Here is a 22,021-nt window from a genome sequence, read left to right as displayed (position 1 = left end):
TGACTTGGAAGAGTATTTCAAATGCTTGCTAATAGTTCACCATTTTTCGTAGTTAATGGTTCTTTGCAGCTCTTTACTATCCTTCACTACTAATAAACTAGTAAATTAGCTAGGTAGTTCTGGGCCTCGAGTCAGGAAAACGTGTATTCAAATCCCACTGACACGGGTGAGCTTTATGACCCTGGGTGAGCTTTATGACCCTGGGCAAGTCACTTAACCTCTGCCTCATTTTCTTCACTTGTAAAATAGGGATAGTAGCAACTTCCTTCATAGTTTTCTGTGAACACCAAAATAAATATAGTTGTAAAGGACTTTGCAAACCTTAAGGTGTTATTAAGTGCTAGCTCTAAACTATTTAGATCTAAAGCTTAATTCTTATTATTGTCTTTTGATACTTTGTTATTTGCTTCATTCGTATATCAAAGGCTGTTTTGTTTAAAAGATCACAAAATTAATAAACAGCAAAAGGATTAACATAATAAAAGAATTCTGATTAAAGAGCAAAAATTTTAGAAGGTAGAAGATGAATTACATTTGTATAGTTATTGGTCAATTAGGGTAAAAATAAAATAATTAACTTTATTATAACCCTTCATTGGACCTCATAACTTTTTATATCTTTAAAAAAACCTTTTCAACATGTCCTTTTTTACTGCATTAATTGTTTTAAGTGATTTGGTTTTGAGATTGCAGGATTATAATACATTCTTTAATTTTTTATGAAACTACACTCTTATCACTTTGGACATTGCATGTGTCATTGACAGTACATCTTTTAGTTTAGCCTGATATAGCATGTGAATTTTCAATGGCACTTAAATCAGCTGGATTCTTGGGACTTTGAAGCATGTTGATCTCTGTCCTGAATAAATTTAACTATTTATGAAGTGTGGTATAGTAGAAGTCCTGTGACATTAATCCTAACTCCATTTGTCAATTTCTGTGGTTGTGGAACAACTTTATTTTTCATCATATTAATATATTTATCATTGTTAATCATTTCCTTAATGGTGAAAAATTTCAAGGCCCATTGGGAATAAGGAAAATTCCCACAATGTTGCTTTATACTCTCCTAAAGATACTTCAGTTTTACAGGCTTATTTGGATTTCTGCCAGATGTTTTGTTCTATATAGTCTTGTATCAAAATGTGAGTTTCACAAATGTTATTACCTTTTTCCCATGTTCAGTACTCCTGTCTTTGTCTTCTTGATGAGAAATGTTTTTCTTTCGTAGCAGTAATTAGTAGCTATTTGTGATTTTGAAAAAAAAAAACTGGTCTTTTTTTTGTTCTTCCAAATAAAAAAATCTGTACTGTGTTGTAGAAAAATAAGTAACGGTCCCTCCAGCTGATAGATTCCATTGAAAGTCTTTGCTACTTTTCTGAGATTTAATTGGCCATTTCTTAGCAATAATAGTTCATCAATTGTTGGTGTTTATTTTTTTTTGACTGCACTTTTTTTTTTTTTTTTTGGTAAGTAGGTTTGATCATGGTTCATTGTGGGTTTGAATAGCCCTTGAAATGCTTGACTTCCTCCTAGCCATTGCAATTTCTCTAACAATAGTTGAACTATATATATTTTAAGAGTTTCAACTTTTACACATTTCCATAGAACAATAACCATTTTTGCAAATCACAAGTGCAATGAATGATATGGTATATAGTATGAAATCCAGCTCAATATGATTTTATCTTACCTGAGTGAGACATTCTCAGCCTGGTTTCAGTAGAAGCACATACATGCACACGTACATATTATGTGTGATTATTGCTGTTCATGAAATGAAACCATGTACAAATTATTACTTGTTTCTAAAAATTTGTGCTTCATTATACCAGTGTATTCTTTGTAGCATTTAAAAAATTTCTTTTGAGAAACTGATGATGGTCTTTAAAGTGTTCTGGAACTTTTTAATGTTTTATTTAAGGAAATGATAATATGAACTACATATAAGAAGTTTGCTGTTATATAATTTCAGATGAGGATATGTTGAAAATGACAGAACTTGTTTTGCTTTTGTTATATATGTAAGAGTAGGACTCAACTGTCAACTCCAATTTCCTTAAAGACCTGAGACCATGTCTCATCTAATCAATCAATCAATCAGAGATTTTACCCTCAATGGGAAAAAGTCTTTTATCAACTTTAATTGTATTGAATATGAAGCAATTTTGGATTTTCAGAGGACACTTGGTAAATTGTCTATAGAATGTTAAGCCAATTTAGGCTTGAGATTAGAATGAGCACAAACCAGGAGAGAGTATTCCAGCAAAACTCATCAGCAGAATCCCATATGGTAAGGGTAGAGAATTTTACTTTTTTGTCTTGGCCTTGTGTACCTTCTTTCTTCCTTCCTTCTCCAGAGGAGAACCAGTTAGCTTTGAAGGCGTTTTTTGGTTTTTGGACTTCCCGTCTTCCTCTCAGCATGCTAACATTACCCTTTTGAGGCAGCAGTGGCAGACAGTTATGTCTATATAGGACCTGAGAACAGACTGGATGTAATATGGGGATAGGGAGATTAATGACTCCAAATTGTTGTTGTTGAATTGTGTCCAACTCTTTGTCATCCCATTTAGAGTTTTCTTGGCAAAGATACTGGAGTACTTTTCCTTCTCCAGCTCATTTTACAGAAGAGAAAACTGAGGCAGACAGTGCCCAGGGTCCTAGTAAGTAAGTATCTGAGGCCAGATTTGTACTCAAGAGGATGAGTATTCAGGACTCCATAGAGAAGTGAGAAACAGATGTGTCCTTGATAACCTTAAAATCTTCCAGGATCATAGATAGAGAAAGGTAAATTTGACAGAGATCTTTTGGTTAGTTGTGTTTTCTTATGATCTGAGGAGAAGACAGAAATGGAAGGGAAAGGAAATTATAGCAGAGAACAAAGAAGGAAGAAGATAAGGGAGAAATCATTATCACCTAATAGAAGCACACAAAATGACCAATATTCAAACTTGGATGGAGGAGTGGAGGGAATGAACATCCCATGAACTTCATGTTCATCTGAACTATACAAGGAAAAATTGAACAAAATTATATACTCTCATACCCACAGTGCCAACACACATAAATATCCCAGTAAAGAATTACTTTGATTTCAGTGGGAGAATAAGAGAGGACAAGGAAATCAGAGGGAGAATGACGGATTTTTAAGAGAAAATCAGAATAGGAAAGGAAACACAAAACAAAATAAATTCCATTGTTAGGTAGGGGAAGGGAGTTAAAAGGAAAGGAAAGTGAGCAAAACTTGGATTATGCCAATATGGAAAGGGGGAGAAGAAAGGTAACAAAGTTTCATCTATAAATCACGAATGTTAGGCAAACTATTTTAGACCCTTATTTTCATTTGTAAAGAGGAAAATGGATATAGTACAAGAGAAAAGGTTGGAGGTAAATACAAAACTAATAATAACAGTAATGAATATGAATGGGATGATTTCACCCACAAAAAGGAAGACGTAAGCACAATGAATTTTAAAACAATCAAATAATATGTTGCTTACAAGGAACACAATTGATATGTAAATATTCAAATAATCTAAATTAAGTTAAAATGAAGAGATGGAATAAAATGCCATGCTTCATTCGAACTCAAGAGACAGGGGCAAACAATCACGATTTCGGGTAAGGGTACAGCACATATAGACATAAATTAATATGCAGCAAAATTGCATTATGCTTAAAGATACCTTCATAGTCAGTTGATATCAGTACTCAATAAATATGCACTAAAAACAGCATAGTACCTACATAACTTAAAGACAAAGTTAATTGAATTTTAGGGAGAAATAGGTAGTAAAATTGTAGTAAAGAAGATCTCAATGTTTTACTTTTATACATAGGAAATTTTAACTTATGAAAAAAAAGAAGACATTAAGGGACTAAAGAGAATTATTAAAAAATTAGAATTGATAGATTGCTGGTAGTTACTGAAAATGAGTAGTAAGGAATTCATATATTTCTTGGCTTTGAATGGAAACTTTAAAAAACTTGACTACGTATTGGAGTATAAAAATCTTAGCAAAAACTTCAGAAAAACAAAAATAACAACCACATAATTGACAGATCATAAATCAGTAAAGATTATATTAAAATAAACCTTTGAAAAATATTGGAGATTTGGGGTGGCTAGACGCAGTGAATAGAATGCTGGCTCTGGAGTCAGGAGGACCTGAGTTCAAATGTGGCCTCAGACATTTAACATTTTCTACCTGTATGTCCTTGGGCAAGTCAACCCCAATTGCCCTGCCTTCACCCCTCCAAAAAAAAAAAAAAGAAAAAAGAAAAATATTGAAAATTAATGGGAGTCTAAATAACAATTAAAAAAAACTGGTGGACTGAAGACTAAATTATAGAAAAATTAGAAAACTTCATCAAAGAATATAAAAATGAGATTAAAAAAACCCCAAAACTTGCAGCTAAAGCACTTGCTAGGGGAAAATTTGTCTCTAAACACTTTCTTAAACAAAACCAATAAATAACAAATTAATGAATTTGATATGCAACTGAAAGGCTCTACAAGAAGTAAAAAAACAAAAACAACAAAGAAAAAATAGAAATTTTAAAAACTGAAGAAGAGATTAATAAAGTTGAAAACAGAACATACTGAACTAGGAACTCATTTTAAAAGTAAAAAGATAAAAATAGCTAATCTGGCTTTAAAAAGAGAGCCAATCCAAAGGCAAATGGATAATTCAGAACAATTGAAGAGGGAAGAAAGGGAATTAACAGAAAGCATTTCGCCCAATTATATGCTTGTAAAATTGGTGACAGGAAATGGATAATACTTAAAAAAATACAAGCTACTTGTAGCAGCAAGAACTGTCCCCAGGGTGTCTGCCAAGACAGGTTCTTAGATCTGCTTTGATAAAGGAAAGCAACTCAAAATGGGTTAACAAGCTTACTTTAATCAGTCAAATATGTATATGTTTACCTAGTTCAGGGGAAAAAGGTTAGCACCCTGAACTTCAGAATACACAGCCAGAATTATCAAGACAGAGAAACAGATCAAGTAGACTGTTTCCAAACTGTCCAACCATTACATCCATACCAAATCAACATCTGGGTTTTTCAAAGGGGGGCAGGGGGGCTCTCAATAATGGCTTCCCAGAATCCAGATCAAATCACAGAACACTTCTCAAAGTGAGCCCCAAAACAAAGCTACACATCAGGGCTTATATAGCCCTCTCCTGGCTCAGAGAATGTAACAACCTTATTGACCCACTGGCCAATCAAAAAGTATCTACTGAAAAACAAGCCTCCCACCCCAGGCTCCAGGTGCACTTTAGCCTAGGGGCAGGGAAGATCTTAAAAATTTACATTCCCATTACACTACTTGGACCAACAGATGAGGAAATAGAATACTTAACCCAATATCAGCAATAGAAATTGAATTAGTCAGAAATGAAAAGAACTCTGGGACCAGATGGATTTACAAATAAATTCTATCAAATGTTCAAAGAACAAACTGTTGATAAAAATAGTTGACTAAGGGACTCTTCCTATCTCTTCCTGAGATATTAATATAATTGTGATTCCTACACTAGGGAGTCAAAACAGAGAATGAAAAATATTGAAATAGAACTTAACAGCAGCCGATAGGAAAGATATTATGATGAAGTTGGATTTATATCAGGAACACTAGATTGGCTCATTATTAGTATATTACAAACATACTCGATCATATAAAGAAGAAAAACAAAAATCAGTATTATACTAATGTAATTATTTCAAGGTGGTAACTAGTAGGTGCAGTTAAATTAAGTGTTGAACCTGGAGTCAGGGAGACCTGAGTTCAAATCCTGCCTACACTTAATAGTGTGACCCTTGACATGTTACTTAACCTCTGTTTACCTCAGTTTCCTCATCTGTAAAAGGTGAATAATAATATTTTCTACTTCCAAGATGTTTGTGAGAATCAAATAAGTTATTTGCAAAGTTGTTTGCAACCCTTTTAAGTACTCTATTTATAGTATTATTATCATTATTTATTTATTCTTTTTTTTTTTTTTAAAGCAGTCAGGGTTAAGTAACTTGCTCAAGGTTACACGGCCAGTGATTTTTGTGTGGGTACCAAGTATCTGAGGCTGGAACTGACCCCAGGTCTCCCAATGCTGGGGCCGGTGCTCTTACTCACTATGCCACCTGGCCGCCCCTATAGTATTATTTTTGTTATTATTGATGATATTATTATTAATTAGATACCAAAAGATTTTTGGAAAAATAAAACATTTCTGTTAAAAAAACTAAAAAAATAAGGATAAATGGATATTTCTCTTATATGATGGATAGTATTGACTGACTGGCATATTGTTGATCTAAGACCTAAAACCTGCAATAGATGTAACAGAAATAGATCTTTAGACTTTTTGATAAGATCCTGAATAAAGCAAGGGATACCCATTATTATCACTATTATTTCAGATATCAGAAATACCAGCTATCCAAACAGAAATTGAGGGAATAAAGCAAAGAAAAAAGAAGAATTCATTTCCACACTAGGAAGGGAAAAATGAAGTCTACCCATCAGACTTAAATGTACAAAAAAAGATTTCTTTAAGGATGTTTTTTATAGATGGGTGGAGATGGGAATAAGAAACTATGGGCCTCCAAATATATATTCACATGTGTTAGTTCCTCAGATCAGATTGGTGTAGTAGTTCTAATTATAATTTTCCAACTATTATTTTTTTCTATAGGCAACTGTGTTGTGCAGTGGTTACATCACTGGGGCTAGAGTAATTATAATCTGAGTTCATATCCAGGAACAGATAGTTATTAGGTCTGTGATCTGGGGCAAACCACTTAACCTTTAATTGTCTCAGTTTCCTAACACATAACTTTTCAAGGTTGTTGAGAGGATCAAATGAGATCATATTTGCTTTAAAAAAAGATGCTTAGCACAGTGCCTGGAACATAATAGGTATTATATAAAGACTAGCTTTCATTATTATTATTATTATTATTATTAGCAGCCTAATCTCCCATGTGTGTTAAGAGATGCTTCCTCCTTTTGGGGGAGTTTCAGGATGTTTAGTGGGGCACAGAGCAACTTTCACTTCCAGTTTTGCACTTTGGCATCTTTGAGTGCAGTAATTGGTTTAGTGTGATAAGAATATGAGACTGAAATGTTTCCTAATTTGCTCAAGGCTAGTTATAGTTAGCAAGATGAAGTATGGGTCATCTTTTCTCAGATATCAGCTGACTGGACCTTTGTGGACACTTTTTATGAGATATTTCCTAGGGGAAAAAAGGTGACTTTATTGACTTCAGTGGTGAAAGTGAAATACAAGAGGAGAGTCATACTTATAGCAGGATTAATCTTGGACTAGTATTTGTTCCATGACACCGAACTGTAGGCTCCCTTAAAGGATAGGGGTTTCTTCTAATGTGGGGAACCCTGGAGATAATCTGTTGTTTGACCTACCCTTTGTAAATATGAAACAACCATTGGCCACTCCTGTGTCCTCATTTATGCTATTCCCTTCTCCATTTAGTTCTTTGTGACTTTTATTCAGTCTAAACATTGATTCCCATTCCATGATGTATTTTATCTAGCATTTATTATTCATTTATTTTGCCAACCATATGCTTTTATCCTTGACCCCTCACTGTTCTTCAGTCTACATAGCCAATCTTCAAATCTTGCTGTTTGTACCTCCACAATATCTTTCACTTCCTTTCCCTGCTAGACAAATTGCCCCAAATTGTAGTTCAATAGAACTACAATAGTTATTCAGGGCATAAACCCTCTCACCTGGACCATTGTAGTAGTCTCCTAATTGGTTTCTTTGCCTCAGGTCTCTCTCTATTCTAAATCATCCTATGCATTTCTGCCAAAATGATATTCTTACAGTGTGCGTCTGACCATGTTTCTCTCCCTACTCAGTACATACCAGTGGCTCCCTGTTGCCTCGAGGTTCAGATATAATTGTTTGATTTTTAAAATGCTTAATAACATCGTGATTTTAACTCATGTTTCTCACCTTATTGTTCATGAATCCATTTCCCTCACTCTATACTCCCGTGCCCTGTCTGTAGCATTGCTGTGGCTCTCCATGATGAATGGATTGCACTTTCACTTTTCAAGTCTTCTGGAGAATTCCTTGTTTGTTTTATTCGTCTGCTCCAGTGCTGCCTTTGACATGAAGGTTTTCCTGATCCCACTACCTATTACTTCTCTCTCTCCCATATATTTTTGTTGTTTTTCAGTCGTTTGCCAATTGTGTCTTACTTTTCTTTGCAAAATACTGAAGTGATTTGCCTTTTCCTTCTCCATCTCATTTTAAAGATGAGAACACTGGGGCAAACAGGGCCAATTGATTTATACAGTGTCATAGAGCTAGTAAGTATCCAAGGCCAGATTTGAACTTAGGAAGTTGATTCTTCCTGACTCCAGGCCCACCATTCTACTCATCTAGCTACCCCATAAATTTGCTTTATATTATCATTAAAAAATTCTTATTTATGTACATGTAGTCTGTCCTGATAGAAAGTTAGCTTCTTAATGGCATGTACTATTTGATTTTTGTCTTTGTATCTCCAGCATGGCACATTGTAAGAAAGTGCTTAATAAATGCTTGTTAGATTGTTTATTATTAGGTATCTAATAGAGATTAGTGTTAGAAGATTTTTTTCTACCTTTAATCTGCATTTTAATGTTTTTTTTTTTTTTACTAGTTCTTTACTTTAAATTTACCTTTAATTCCTTAGATTTTCTAATTTCTCTTTGACTGTTAGGCCTGCATTCTTGTGCTAATTTGATTGATTTAAGAAATATTGTACCTAGTGTGCAGCTTGTAATTATAGATTTTATGATTCCTTTGTACTTGTCCATCAAAACTTAGTGTTCATTTTAGCTTACTTTTTATTATTATCATCACTAATATGAGGTAAAGAGCAGAGAGTACGATGTACAATATTTTTTAAGGACAAACACATAGAGGAATTGATTTAGTTTTAACAAGTTTATGATAGGCTGACTATAAATATGAAGAGAACAGTTTGGCATTCCCTTGAAGTTCCTTCAATGGATTTTGGCATGAACAAACAACCTGCTAAACTGGTTTATATACATTTGATAGCAAGTGTGGAGTTCTTTTCTTTTTGGGTTGTGGCTGAAAACTATCATGAAAAACTTTGAAGAAACAATCAAATAGACCCTTTCTAGATATGAAAATAGATAGATATAGCCCTCTTTTAGACTTAACCAATGCATGTGTTTGCAAACAAAAGGAGTACCTGTAGCAGAGTGATTTTGTTTTGGCATAGAAGTCAGGAAAAAAATGAAATTAAGGTACTTGCTATTTACTTTCTTTGTAAAAAGTATTATATAAATAATATATAACATCATGTTATAACATTGTAAGATATACCTTATTGTATTGGAGTTGGCAGTGTATGTTTCAGAGAGGCAGTGTCATGTGCAGATTCTTAAGCTGAGGTTCATGGGTTGGGGAAGGCAAGGTCTATGCATTTGGAAGGGGGGGAAACTATATTTTTACTAACCTCTAAATGAAATTTAGCATTTCTGTAAATTATGAATGTAGATAACAAAATGTTGTGAAAATGGACCTGTAGGTTTTATCAGACTGCCAAAGGTTCCATGACAGGAAAAAAAAAAGTTAAGTATACCTGGAGTGAATTAAGAGCTGTCTTGGAAGCCAGAAATATCTGAGTACAAGGTCAGTCTTTTATTCATAAGCTGGTCTCTAAAACTCTGTGCCCCAAGCCAATTTCCTGAGCAGGTGTTCTTAATCTATTGTTGTTGTTTTAAAATTCACAGACCCCCACACAAAATAACTGGCCATGTAACTTTGAGCAAGTTACTTAACCCCAATTGCTTAGGGGCAGCCAGGTGGCAGTGAGTAAGAGTGCCAGCCCCAGCTTTGGGAGACCTGGGATCGGTTCCAGCCTCAGATACTTGGCACCCACACAAAAATAACTGGCCGTGTAACTTTGAACAAGTTACTTAACCCCAATTGCGTAAAATAAAATAAAAAAAAATAAAAACAAATTCACAGACCATGTTGGTAGTCTGGTTAACCTATAGACCTTTTCTCAAAATAATGTTTTTAAATGCATTTAAAAAATGCATGATTACAAAGGAAATCAATTATATTGAATTAGTTATATAACTATTGAAAAATATAGACTTCTAAGTTAAGATGTACAATTGAATTTACTTTTATTTTTTTGGCTAATTTCAGTGAGTCTAGTTTAAGTTTTGCAGTATGTTATCAGGAGCATTAAATGTGCACCTGAAGTTTAATAATATTAAGAGTTAAAATTAATTGGGAGTTTTAACTGTAATAGAGGACTCAGCTGAAAGATACTACTTATACTGAAAGGTCCCAGCAGTACAAACAGTTTATCAGTGTAGTGTACACTGACAGGAATCTGTCTTGACTCCCAAGGATACAAAGGGATTTCCAGCTAGGGGTGCAAACAAACAATTATGTCAGCTCAGGGTGGGCTTTGTCCTTCACATCCTTTTATCTCTAAATCTTATGATCTTATATGTATTTTTGTCTATAAATATGAACTAATAAATGTAGCAATTCTTAGTCTTAGAAAAACTGTAATTAAGTAGCATGTAGAGACTGGGAAATGAGAATTTTTGTTTGTTCTTAAAACTTCCTTAAACATGAAAGTGTTTATTATTTTCATAGTATAGGGAAAGTGTTTGCTAAATATACAATGAAAGACTTTAAAGTATATTATTTTTTAAAACTATGGTAAAATTGTATATTTATATTTTACAAGAGTGTTAAATGAATGTAATTAAGATTTTAAAAGTAATTTATTAATATACATAAAAAGGGTTTTGTTTCTAAGAATGGTAAGCTTCATTCATAATTTTTCAATAATTTCAATTTCAATAATTTTCAGCCAAATATAATTTAATAGAAAAATGTTTGCTTGTACAGTTTAATTTTGTTTTATCATTCCTGACAAAGCATAAAAAAAGATTTTTTTAAAGTCTTTTAATTAGAACATATTAATGTCAAATTCTAGTTTTGTAGTAATAGTATAAAGCCACAAATTATTCAGCCATGTAATCCTTTTAAAATTTTTAATGAAATTGAGTTTTCTTTGAAACAAAGGAAAAGCCCTCTTTAATGTATCTCAATCCTTTTAAGTAACTTGATTTGGTTATTTGAAATTTGCTTTCTGGCTATAATGATGTATTTTATTCTTTAGATCATAGTCTTAAATTATAACTTTTAAAAATCTGTTTGTACAATTTTAGGTATGCTATACCTCCAGAGCATGGAAAGCGACTTGAACGACTAGCTCAAGGTAAAATTATTTTCAACATTTCTTGTCTAAACAGTTTTCAGAAATTCCTAATTTTTCTTTCGCATTTTGTAACTAAGTATAGATCACCAGTTTATTTATCATGGTTTAATTATTTTAAGAACACTGGCTTTTTAAATGCTTCTCTTATTATATGTCATTGTAATGGATACATTAAAAAAATGTCTAGCTTACACATATATCTCATTCATTGAAGCGCCGCTTGCCATCTTTCCTTTAACATAGTGGATCACATGACTTTAATTTTCTGATTTAGAGGCATTGCAATCATTATTTTCCCTTTCATTTAGGGACTTCTACTTTTCCATACCCTTAAAATCTCATTGCATTCAAAGTTCAGGATAAATGTAAAGTCATATTTAAAGATGAATTAAAATAGATAAATTATAAATTTCTGATTATTGATGGAATCTAGTACTAATTGAATCTTCTTTTGATAATATCTGTGATGACTTCACACAGAGTTCTTGAAATGCTCTTTTTTCTAAAGCAATGTTTTGAGAGAGTAGAGTTCAGTATTGTGGAGACATGATATATTTCAATATTACCAGTATTAAAGAAAATAACAAGTTTTATGAAGATGCTTTATTTAAGCATAATTCATGTATACCTGTTTTGGTATTTGAAATATAATAGAAATACATAGTAAGATTAGAAAAAAAACTTATTTTTGTCATAAATATCAAGAACAGGTTTACTTCAATGAGCAAGAAATAAAATTTGACATTCACTCTCAGAAGTGATAGGAATTTCCCTAAATAACCTATCATATATTCAGAGACAAATATGGAGAAAAAAATTGGAGGGAGAAAACATTTTTAAAGGCAAAGATAACATTAAAAAAAAGTCATTATGAAGATAATTGTTTTGTCTATTTGAAGAGCTTAATCATATTGTAATGTATATATTTGGTATGTTACAATATTTTCTAACCAATCGACCATGGAATTATTTCAAGAAATTAATGAATTCATATGTGTACCAGTATTATCTTGGTATTTATTTAATATCAATAAATTATACAGTGTGATTTCTAAAATAAACAAGCACAGTGTTCCTTCTGTGAATGGAATGATTTGCACACGTAATAGTATTTTGCAAGAAAAATGTATGTTACTGTGATAAATAAAATACAGATTCATTGGAAAGCATTCTAGATTTCATAGTCACTTTTTTCCATTATATATTTTCTTAATGGATATTAAATTTCTACTAATATTATGTAAGGGGATGAAGGCAGAGAGGATACGCAAAAGTTTTTCATATTGAAAAGTATTTGAAACCAAATACTTAATGTTGTTTTTAAAAAATTCATACATTTATTTGCTTTCTACCAAGGTACCATGGTAGGTGTTGGAAGTTGGGGGTAGGGTGGTTTGCAATCAACAGTAAGATAAAGGATTGAAAATGTCCCCCAAATTTATTATAGAATTTTCCTCCAAGGGACCTATTACTATTATAATTTTATTATTTTGAGACAGTCAGGGTTAAGTTACTTGCCCAGAGTCACACAAAAAGTAAGTGTTTTGAGACCTGATTTGAACTCAGCTCTTCTTGACTCCATTCACTGCACCACTTTGCTGCCCTTGGAGCTATTACTTTATTGAGGTTGGAAGTTTAAAAAATGGATGTCAAAACTAAGACCCAACCTCAGTGGCTTATGTGAATATTTGTATCTTTCTTTGTTGTTGGAGAAGGGTTTTCCCACTATGATTACCATTTTAAACTCAGAAATTGTTTATTTTTATTTCTTCTAAAGTTTTGATTTAAGAAGTTATTTTTCTTTATACGTCCTTTTGTGCTATTTTGCTATTGTCTTGTCCTAATTCATTGACTGTATACTACTTTTCAGGCAGCCACTTACCTTCTCACCATGGGTACAGGCAAATTGCATTGCTTGTCATTTTGATTTTCTTGTGTTCTCTTCAATCCAAGTGGTATTAAAGCAAACCTGACTATTGATAGAAGCCTTAAATATCTGTATAAAGGAAACCTATTGGATTTCCTTGTTATTAGGTCATTTCTTTCCCATCTTTAGAAATGTGTAAGATGTGATATGATATAGTCCTTTTTTTCCCATAAATTCTTGAAGCATTTTATAAAAGTTAAAATGCTACATAATTATTTCTTAGTTTTTTTCCCCTCTGCACTGGTTCTGGTAGAAGAAGACCCAAAGAAAGGACAAAAATGAAAGAAAAAAAGTGAAAGGTAGCATGCAAATAACATGTTCTTTCTCTGGAGGCTGATAGAACACTTCATCATTGATCCTTTGGGATTATCTTGGATCATTGTATTGCTGAGAATAGCTAAGTTATTCACAGTTCATCATTGCATAGTATTGTTGTTACCATTATACAGTGTTCTCCTGCTTCTTTTCACTTCACTATGCATCGGTTCATGTAAGTCTTTCCAGGTTTTTCTGAAATCATTCTGCTTTGTCATTTCTTATATAGCACAATAATATTCCATTACAATCATATACCACAACTTGTTTAGCCATTCCTTAGTTGATGGGCAGCCCTTCAGTTTCCAGTTCTTAGCTACCTCAAAAAAGAATTGCTATAAATATTTTTGTGGAAATAGACTCTTTTCCCTTTTTTTGGATATCTTTAGGATATAGACTTAGCAGTGGTATTACTGGATTGCATGCACCTAGTTCCAAATTGCTTTCTGAAATGGTTAGATCAGTTCTGAAGTCAAGCAGCAGTGTATTGATGTCCTTGTTTTCCCATATTCCTCCAAAGTCCCATGTATTAGCCAGTCTGATAAGTGTGAGGCGGTACCTCACAGTTGTTCTAATTTTCATTTCTCTAATCAATAGTGTGTTAGAGCATTTTTTCACATGACTATTGAAAGCTTTGAGTTCTTCTGAAAATTGCCTGTTCTTATGTTCCATTTATCAATTGAGGAATGACTTATTTTTTTGTAAGGGTCCTGTTACCAGAGAAACTTGCTAATCAATAGTGATTTAGAGCATTTTTTCATATGACTATAGCTTGCTTTGATTTCTTTGTCTGAAAATTGCCTGTTCATATTCTTTATCAATTGGGGAATAAAAGTCACTGATTTTGACTTGGACTTTTAATGTTGTTGCTTATTGTGCTTCTTCCTCCAGATTTTCTTCCACTTTAGTACTTTTGTATTTATATTTCAGTTCTTTGAAGAAACCATTTGAAGTTTCATTTTTTTGTACTGTGCTAATTAGTTGAGCTTTGAAAGTCACAAATCCTTACATTTATTACTGTTTATTTTTTATTTCTTTTCTCTTTTGAAAATATTTAGGAATTTATTGTTGTTGTATGCAGGCTTAGAATGCCAGAGGGTTCTCTTTTTGTGGGTGATAGGATCCAGGTTTGCTAGCTGGTAAAGTCTAGTCTGCCATCTTGTTGCTCACCTGTAAATGTCAGATATTTTTTTTAATTGTGTTTGTATGTTATTAAATATTTCCCAAGTACAATTAAAAATTTTACAACAATTTTTAAAACTTTGATTTCCACATTCTCTCTTTGCCTCCTACCCCTTCCCCCTCCTATTGGTAGAGCAAGCAGCATGATATAGGTTATACAAGTGAAGACCATCTAAACACATTTCCATATTAGCCATGTTACAAACTCTCCCCTCTCTCTTACTCCCCCTCCCCACCTTGCCCATACATATAAAGCAAGAAAAATAAAATTAAAAATATACTTAAATCTGCACTGAGAGTTCATTAGTTCTTTCTCTGGAGGAGGATGATATTTTTCATCATGAGTCCTTTGGAATTGTCTTGGATCATTTTCTTGATCAGACCACCTAAAGAAACTGGTAAAAAATTTCCCCCCATTTCTTGCTTTCCTTCTAATTTTGGCTGGATTAATTTTGTTTGTGTGAAACCTTTTTAATTACATGTGATCAAAATTATCCATTTTTTGGCCTTTTTTTTTTTTGAGGGGCAGTTGGGGTTAAGGGACTTGCCCAAGGTCACATGGCTTTTAAGTGTTAAGTGTCTGAGGCCAAATTTGAACTAGGGGCCTCCTGACTCCAGGGTCGGTGCTCTATTCACTGCACCACCTAGTTGCCCCTATCCATTTTGTTTAATGTGACACCCTTTATTTCTTTTTTGGTTATAAATTCTTCCCTTATGTATAGATTTAATAGATAAAGTTTTTCATACTCCTTTAATTTACTTGATATCACCATTTCTTTCTAAATCATTAACCTATTTTGACCTTATTTTGGTACTTGTATAAATATGAGTATATTTGCTATATGTGAGATGTTTGCCTGTGCCTAGTTTCGTCATGTCTTTAGTTTATTTTTCTTATTGCTATAGCTAGAATTTGTTGTTGTTTGTCTAAGAGGATCATGACATTAGGCAGGTTATACCCTGATATACAAGTGAATTGGATTTAAGTGAGTAAAGGCTGTGCAAAATATAGATCAGGAAGACTTGGTGATGATTGTATGAAATGGGAGACCTAGAATTTTAAAAATCTAAGGTCTTTAACAGGTCTGTTTGACCAAGACAATGCCCATTTAGTGATTGAGGCTAGGTAAACTCTGTGGCAGAGAATGCCCTCTTTTACCTGTCAAAAAAAAAAAAAAAGAATATGGGATAGAAGGACCTTCAGGCTTTCTGGCCAAAACAGAAACAATTGCTATTTACATTCACTCTGAGCTAATCATGGCCCAAATAGGGACCAAGAGGTACAGTCAATGAGAGCCAGAATGATTTGAGTTTAAGGCATTGTCCTTAAGAAAAACCCCAAGATATCTTGGTACCATTTCTTGTATGATATTGGATAGTAGTGGTGAAAATGGACTCGTTGCTTCATTTCCTTACCTAATTAGAAAGGCTCCTAGCTTATCTCCCTTACAGATAATGCTTGCTGATGGTTTCAGATAGATATTACATATCATTTTCTATTCCCATTCATTTTACTCCAAGCATCTATTATATCTAACATTTCTATGATTTTATTCATCTCCTTACCCTCCTTTATTTTATGGTTAAATATATCTAATTCTGATAGGGGAAGTTAGGGCCACGCGCTCCCTCCCCCCTCCCCCCACTTGTATAGTTTTGCTATTTATTTCCTCTTGTAATTCATTTTACTTTTACTTTAAAAATTTGGAAACTATCCTATTTGATACATATGTCTAGTATTGATATTATTTCATTGTCTATGGTACCTTTAATCAAGATATAGTTTCCCTGCTTATCTCTTGTAAGTAGGTCTTTTTTTTCAGTGAGTCCCTTTTTCATGCATACCTTTTTATGTTTTTCTTGAGTCTTGTATTTGAAAGTCAGATTTTCTATTCTTCACTGGTCTTTTAATCAGGAATTCTTGAATGTTGACTGTGTCATTAAATGGTTATTTTTCCTGTAAAGGATTATACTTCATTTTGCTAGCTAGGTTATTCTTGATTGTATTTATAGCTTCTTTGTCTTCTAGAAAACCATATTTTAAGCTCTTCTTTTCTTTAAGTGGAAGCTGCCAAATTTTGTGTGATTCTCACTAGGCTGAATATTGTGTGGTTCTCACTCTGACTCCATGGTATTTGAATGGTTTCTTTTTGACTGCTTGCAATATTTTCTCCTTGACCAAGTTTCAGAATTTAGCACTTTCCATTTTGGGATCTTTTTGTTTAAATTTAAAAAATTTTTATTTTATCTGCTTTTCTTTATAATTTCATGAAAAATGATGTGTAGACTTTTTCTTTGATCTCTTTTCAGTTTATTTTAGAGGTAATTTTTTTTTTGGTAAGCCATTTCACATTTTCTTCTATTTTATTTTTCTTTTGACTGTTATATTGTTTTTTGATGTATCATGGAGTCATTAGCTTCCACTTATTCAATTCTGATTTTTAAGGGATGATTTTCTTCAGTGAGTTTTGTATCTTTTTCCATTTGTCCCCTGGTGCTTTTTAAGTAGTTATGTTCATTAGTAAAGTTTTATACCTGTTTTTCCAAGCTGTTACTGTCTTTTCATAAATTTTTCATATTGCTCTCATTTTTTCCCTCTGATTTTTCCTCTATTGTTCTCTTCCAGGAATTCTTGTACGGATTTTGTTTAACTCAGATTTTTCTGTGAGACTTTGTTTTTAGGTGTTTTTACATCATTGTTTTCTTGAGTTTGCACCTTGATCTTCTCTGTCATCATAGTGACTTTTTAATGGTCAGGTTCTTTTTTTGTTGTTTGCCTTTTTCATGCCTGTTTTTTTTTTTTTTTTTGGTGGAACTTAAAGTTGAGTTTTCTTCTCAGTGTTGGGGACAGCACTCCAGGCTTTAGGCATTTTTTCTTTTCATAATTTTTCAGAGTTCGGAGGATTTCAAAGTTTCTTGTGCTTTCAACGTGGTGTGATCCAGGGATACTGCTGGTCACTGTTTTCTTGGTATGAACTCTTTAGTCCTTACTAGGGAGGGACCCCTGATTCCTGGTGACCTGAAGGGATACTAGTTTGTTCCTGAGAGCCCTTCTTGCCTTATGACAAAAGTCACTCCCCTCTACTCTTGAAGTTGTGCAGGTCAAGTGCGTATTGGTAATGGAGTTACCAAGTAGCATCTGGCATTGTGCTTAGTGCTAGCACATGTGTACCTTGTAATCTCTTTCTACTAGTTACCAGGTCCCTTTACCATCTCAGACTTGAGAGCTCCTAAAGCTCCTGCTGTTCCTGTTTTGCTTAAGTCCCACTACTGGAGTTGTATCTATGTGTGCCCTTGTTTAGCCCATGCCCATGTCACAGACCCCATCTTTTTAACTCCTAAGTTGTCTTGGACTGGAAGAGTATCTCACTGTAATGTGAGTTGTTGGTTCTACTGCTCCAAAATTTGATTTAAGGTATTCTTTTAACGTTGTTTAGAGGGGAATGTTGTCAGAGACCAGCTGATTGCTTCTCTGCTCTGTCATCTCAACTCTTTCCATCAGATGTTTTTATTACTAATGATACTGTTATATGCCTTCTGTTTCCTGCCATCTATTTCAAAACTCCTTAAGCACTTTCTGTGTTCATAACCAAAAAAATAGCCTAACATGTGGAAGAAGTCTGATCACACAGCTTCTAGAACAGTGATTTATCTTTCCTTTTATGTATAGGCAGTATATTTCGTAAAGTTAATAGTATCAGAAAGATGTATATTTGAATTCTTCCTTAAACTCTTGCTATGTGATCCTTAGGCAAGTCCCTAACTTCTTTTAGCCTCAATTTCCTCATTAGTAAAATGGGTAGGGGGCAGCTAGGTGGCGCAGTGAGTAAAGCGTTGGCCCCGGAGTCAGGAGGACCCGAGTTCGGTTCCAGCCCCAGACACTTAACACCCACACACAAAAAAACTAGCCATGTAACCTTGGGCAAGTTGCTTAACCCCAATTGCCTTCCAAAAAGGCAAAAAAAATTTTTTTAAATAAAAGTAAAATGGGTAGAATAAAAGTATTTACCTCTGAGTATCAAATGAGATAACATGTAGAATACTTTGTAAACCTTTTGAAATATTATTATTACTAACATTATTATTGCTATTATTATTATTATTATTATTATTATATTTTTCTAGGATCTTTTCTCTGTTTCCGGTCAAGCCTCTGTGTGACTGGTGGTGTAGAAGGAAGGCACAACCTTCCTTTTTCCTTATTCCATATCAGGACTTGAGAGATTGCTTTGTTGAAGTGTACCCCTTCCCCCACTCTCTCAAGACTATGAGGGAGAAATTCTCTGGTCTAACATTACATTCAATTTCCCAATTATGTTAGATATCCCTCTGAATGCAAAAGCTTATATTATACTCTTCTGGAATAAATAGGTCTACTGTAGGAATGGTTTCATTTCCAGGAGGACTTATCAAAAACTCCAAGAAGGACATTGAATTAGAAATGAGTTGAAAATCAAGAATAGGCAGGCATTCTGTCTTCATTTATTACTGAATCTTTTGTTCCCTGTGATTTCTTCTATCAGGTGATAAATCATCCCCATGTTAGTTTTCTGTTTATCACTAATTTATTAATTAAAGTGCACCTGGAAAGACCCTGTTCATTACCATATCAGTAAATTTTGAAGACAGTTTTAAAATGAAACCCAAAAGATATTCTTGTCCAAATTAAAAAGGGATTATATAGAAGAGTTACACTATCACACTTTTAAAAATAGAATTATGAAAGTTTTGGTATGCTAATAATGACAAATCCACTGTGTTTTTTATAATGTAATCAATTGCATTAAGACTGTTGTAATTGTGATCTTGATCTCTGTAAGAGACAAACTATTTTCATGATTATTAACATGGATGAGTTTTGTGTCTGGATGGTGGATTAGAGGAAAGCTTAAAAGTTGATTACCATAATCCTTAAATACATAGGTTAAGAACTTTGTGTTGAAACTATATGCTAACATTTTTCCAGTGATAATTACACCCACATTTCTTATTATTTCATCACAGGAGAAATGTAATGAACAGGCATCTGTATACTTCATTTCCTCGTCACTGAATATTAAAAACATTGCCAAGGTTCTTTTGGTATGTTGTCTTAAAATGACATGCCATCTAAATGGCACGATTTATTTAGTTAGGAAAAGGTTAATAAACTTAATGTATGATTGGGACATTAAAATTTAATTTGACTTTTAAGCGAAATTGTTTTCACTATAATTCATAGAAATGAAACCTAGAAAGCTGCCACAGTATAGTGGATTGTGGGTACTACTGACTAGCCTTGTAATAAATTAATTGAATATTGCTAAATAATTGAAATGATAAAATAACAGCACATGTGACAAAGTATTACAGGTTGTGTAGGTCAAGGCAGCACTTAATAACATAAAATTATAGGAAGGCTAGGATATTTTCCATCATCTTGTTGTCTGCACGTCATAATTATCACCCTTGCCTTTAATGCGTGAATGCTTTCATCTTTGGTTTCCACTGTTATCTTGATTACCTTGGCATCTACAAATATTTTATCTCAAAGACATTAGACTTGCATCTAATAAAGGCAGTTTGTTTTATGCCCGTCAGCTGCTTTCTCATTTATGTAGTTTTTTTCAATTTTATGTAGACATAAATTTAATAAAAATCTTAAACTCATTATGTTCATTTGCAATGCCATTGAAATTTAAAAATTTTTTCCTTTGAAATCATTTGGAAAATGTAAAAGAAATAAAAAGACAATGGTAAATCTGAATATGTGGTATAGTAGGTTTTTAGCAAAAAAATTAATTCTCCTAATGTTTATTTTGGACATGAAATCAAATCCTGAGTATTCTATTATGCCAATAAAATAGGATTAAAATAAATTGTGAGTTTAAGTATTTAGTTTAATGCATATTTCAGAATTCTGTGAATTAGACACTAATATAATTAATAAACCCATTGTTGAATTCTTATTTAGTGAAAATACTGAACCCTTGAATAGTTTATGGGTTTAAAACCTTTAAGAACAGGTATAGAAGAAGCAAGTTATGTTGGAAAGGGATTTTTTTTAAGTAAACTTGCTACAGTGGTCAATAAACTATTTCTTTCATTCTATGTAGTACTATTTTGCTTGTAATATGTCATCCTTATTTATTGTCACACATTTTTCGATGGTTATTACCTTCAGCAATAGTAAGCAAAGGAATTAAAGAAATAAATTTGGAACACACTTAAAAGCATTTTGCTGTCTTGATTGTATTTTTATTAGTAACCTTAAATTTAACCGCTGGGGTGAGTGAAAATTTCTGAGACAGAATTTCTGTGTAAATTATAATTGTTTTTTATTAAGTATAGCTTGCAAGTAGTCAACAAAATGGTTTCATTTGTTCCTCTGTGTGATCAAAGAGACCTCATCTGTGGAATCTTTAATACATATAAAACCTTTGGAAAAGGGAATACATCTGAGGGTGAATATCAACCCTAATTGGTTAACAAGTAATGAGAGAATGAACCTTATAATGAAAAGTGGATATATTCTAACGAGAGTCTGGGGCATATCACCAAGTCTTTGTCAAAGGCATGAAGTATCTATAGCCATAACATCCTGTCTAGGGTACATCTACCAAAAAAGGGGGAATCCACTTCAGCCCAGACCACTAAGTAAAATTTCTTTACCTTGTTTTTGGATCTGAGTTTTCCCAGTGGGGTGTGTCTGCCCAAGATTTCATCTTATTATTATCCCTGACCTTTTAAGGCTGGAGGTTGATTTCCAAATGAGGAGAGGGAAAGGGAAAAACAAACACACACCTCAGTCCTAATTCAGTAATTGGCTATTAATATAAGAGAAAAATAATAATTTCTCTTGCCCTGTGTAAGAAAGAGATATAGACAGAATAGTGAAAATTGGCACAGTTTTGTGAATATATTTTTGAAAGAAATACAGGCAAAGTAGTGAAAGTTCACATAATTCTTCATGTATTCTTATAGTTACAGCTCATGCAGAACTATTTGATTTTAAAGAAGGAAAATGTACTGTTATTAACTGTCACCATGGTAAATACATGTCATTTTAAGCATTTATTTCACTTGACAGACTAAAAATATTATTAAAATGCCTACTTTTGTAAAGATAATAATAATAAAAAGAAAACTGTTCTAAATCACAATCTTGAAAGGGTGCCAAAGCAGCAAAAAAAAAAAAATTAACTGCCTTTTGTCACTCTAATCTGCCTCGGTACATGCTTTGAGTAAATGATATCAGTGTATCATATTTTATGGTTCCAATAGTCTAATTTTTGCATCAAACTTCTTGAATTAAAT

General features: G+C 33.0%; 1 protein-coding gene across 8 annotated transcripts in view; it reads left to right on the top strand.

Annotated features, from left to right (window-relative positions):
• Positions 1-22,021, top strand: part of KDM4C (lysine demethylase 4C) — a 463,317-nt gene that overhangs the window by 122,182 nt on the left and 319,114 nt on the right. For all 8 annotated transcript variants that reach the window (XM_069090752.1, XM_069090754.1, XM_069090755.1 and 5 more), the window contains one exon: positions 11,252-11,301. In XM_069090752.1, coding sequence (XP_068946853.1) covers positions 11,252-11,301 — 50 coding nt within the window. The remainder of the gene's footprint in view (positions 1-11,251; positions 11,302-22,021) is intronic.

Source organism: Petaurus breviceps, unplaced genomic scaffold (genome assembly GCF_028583685.1).
Source record: "Petaurus breviceps papuanus isolate PSGF00001 unplaced genomic scaffold, PetGlider_PUasm1.0 187, whole genome shotgun sequence".
NCBI classification, from domain to species: domain Eukaryota; kingdom Metazoa; phylum Chordata; class Mammalia; order Diprotodontia; family Petauridae; genus Petaurus; species Petaurus breviceps.
The sequence above is the reverse complement of the archived record's forward strand: the minus strand, read 5'-3'. Positions and strand labels throughout refer to the sequence as shown.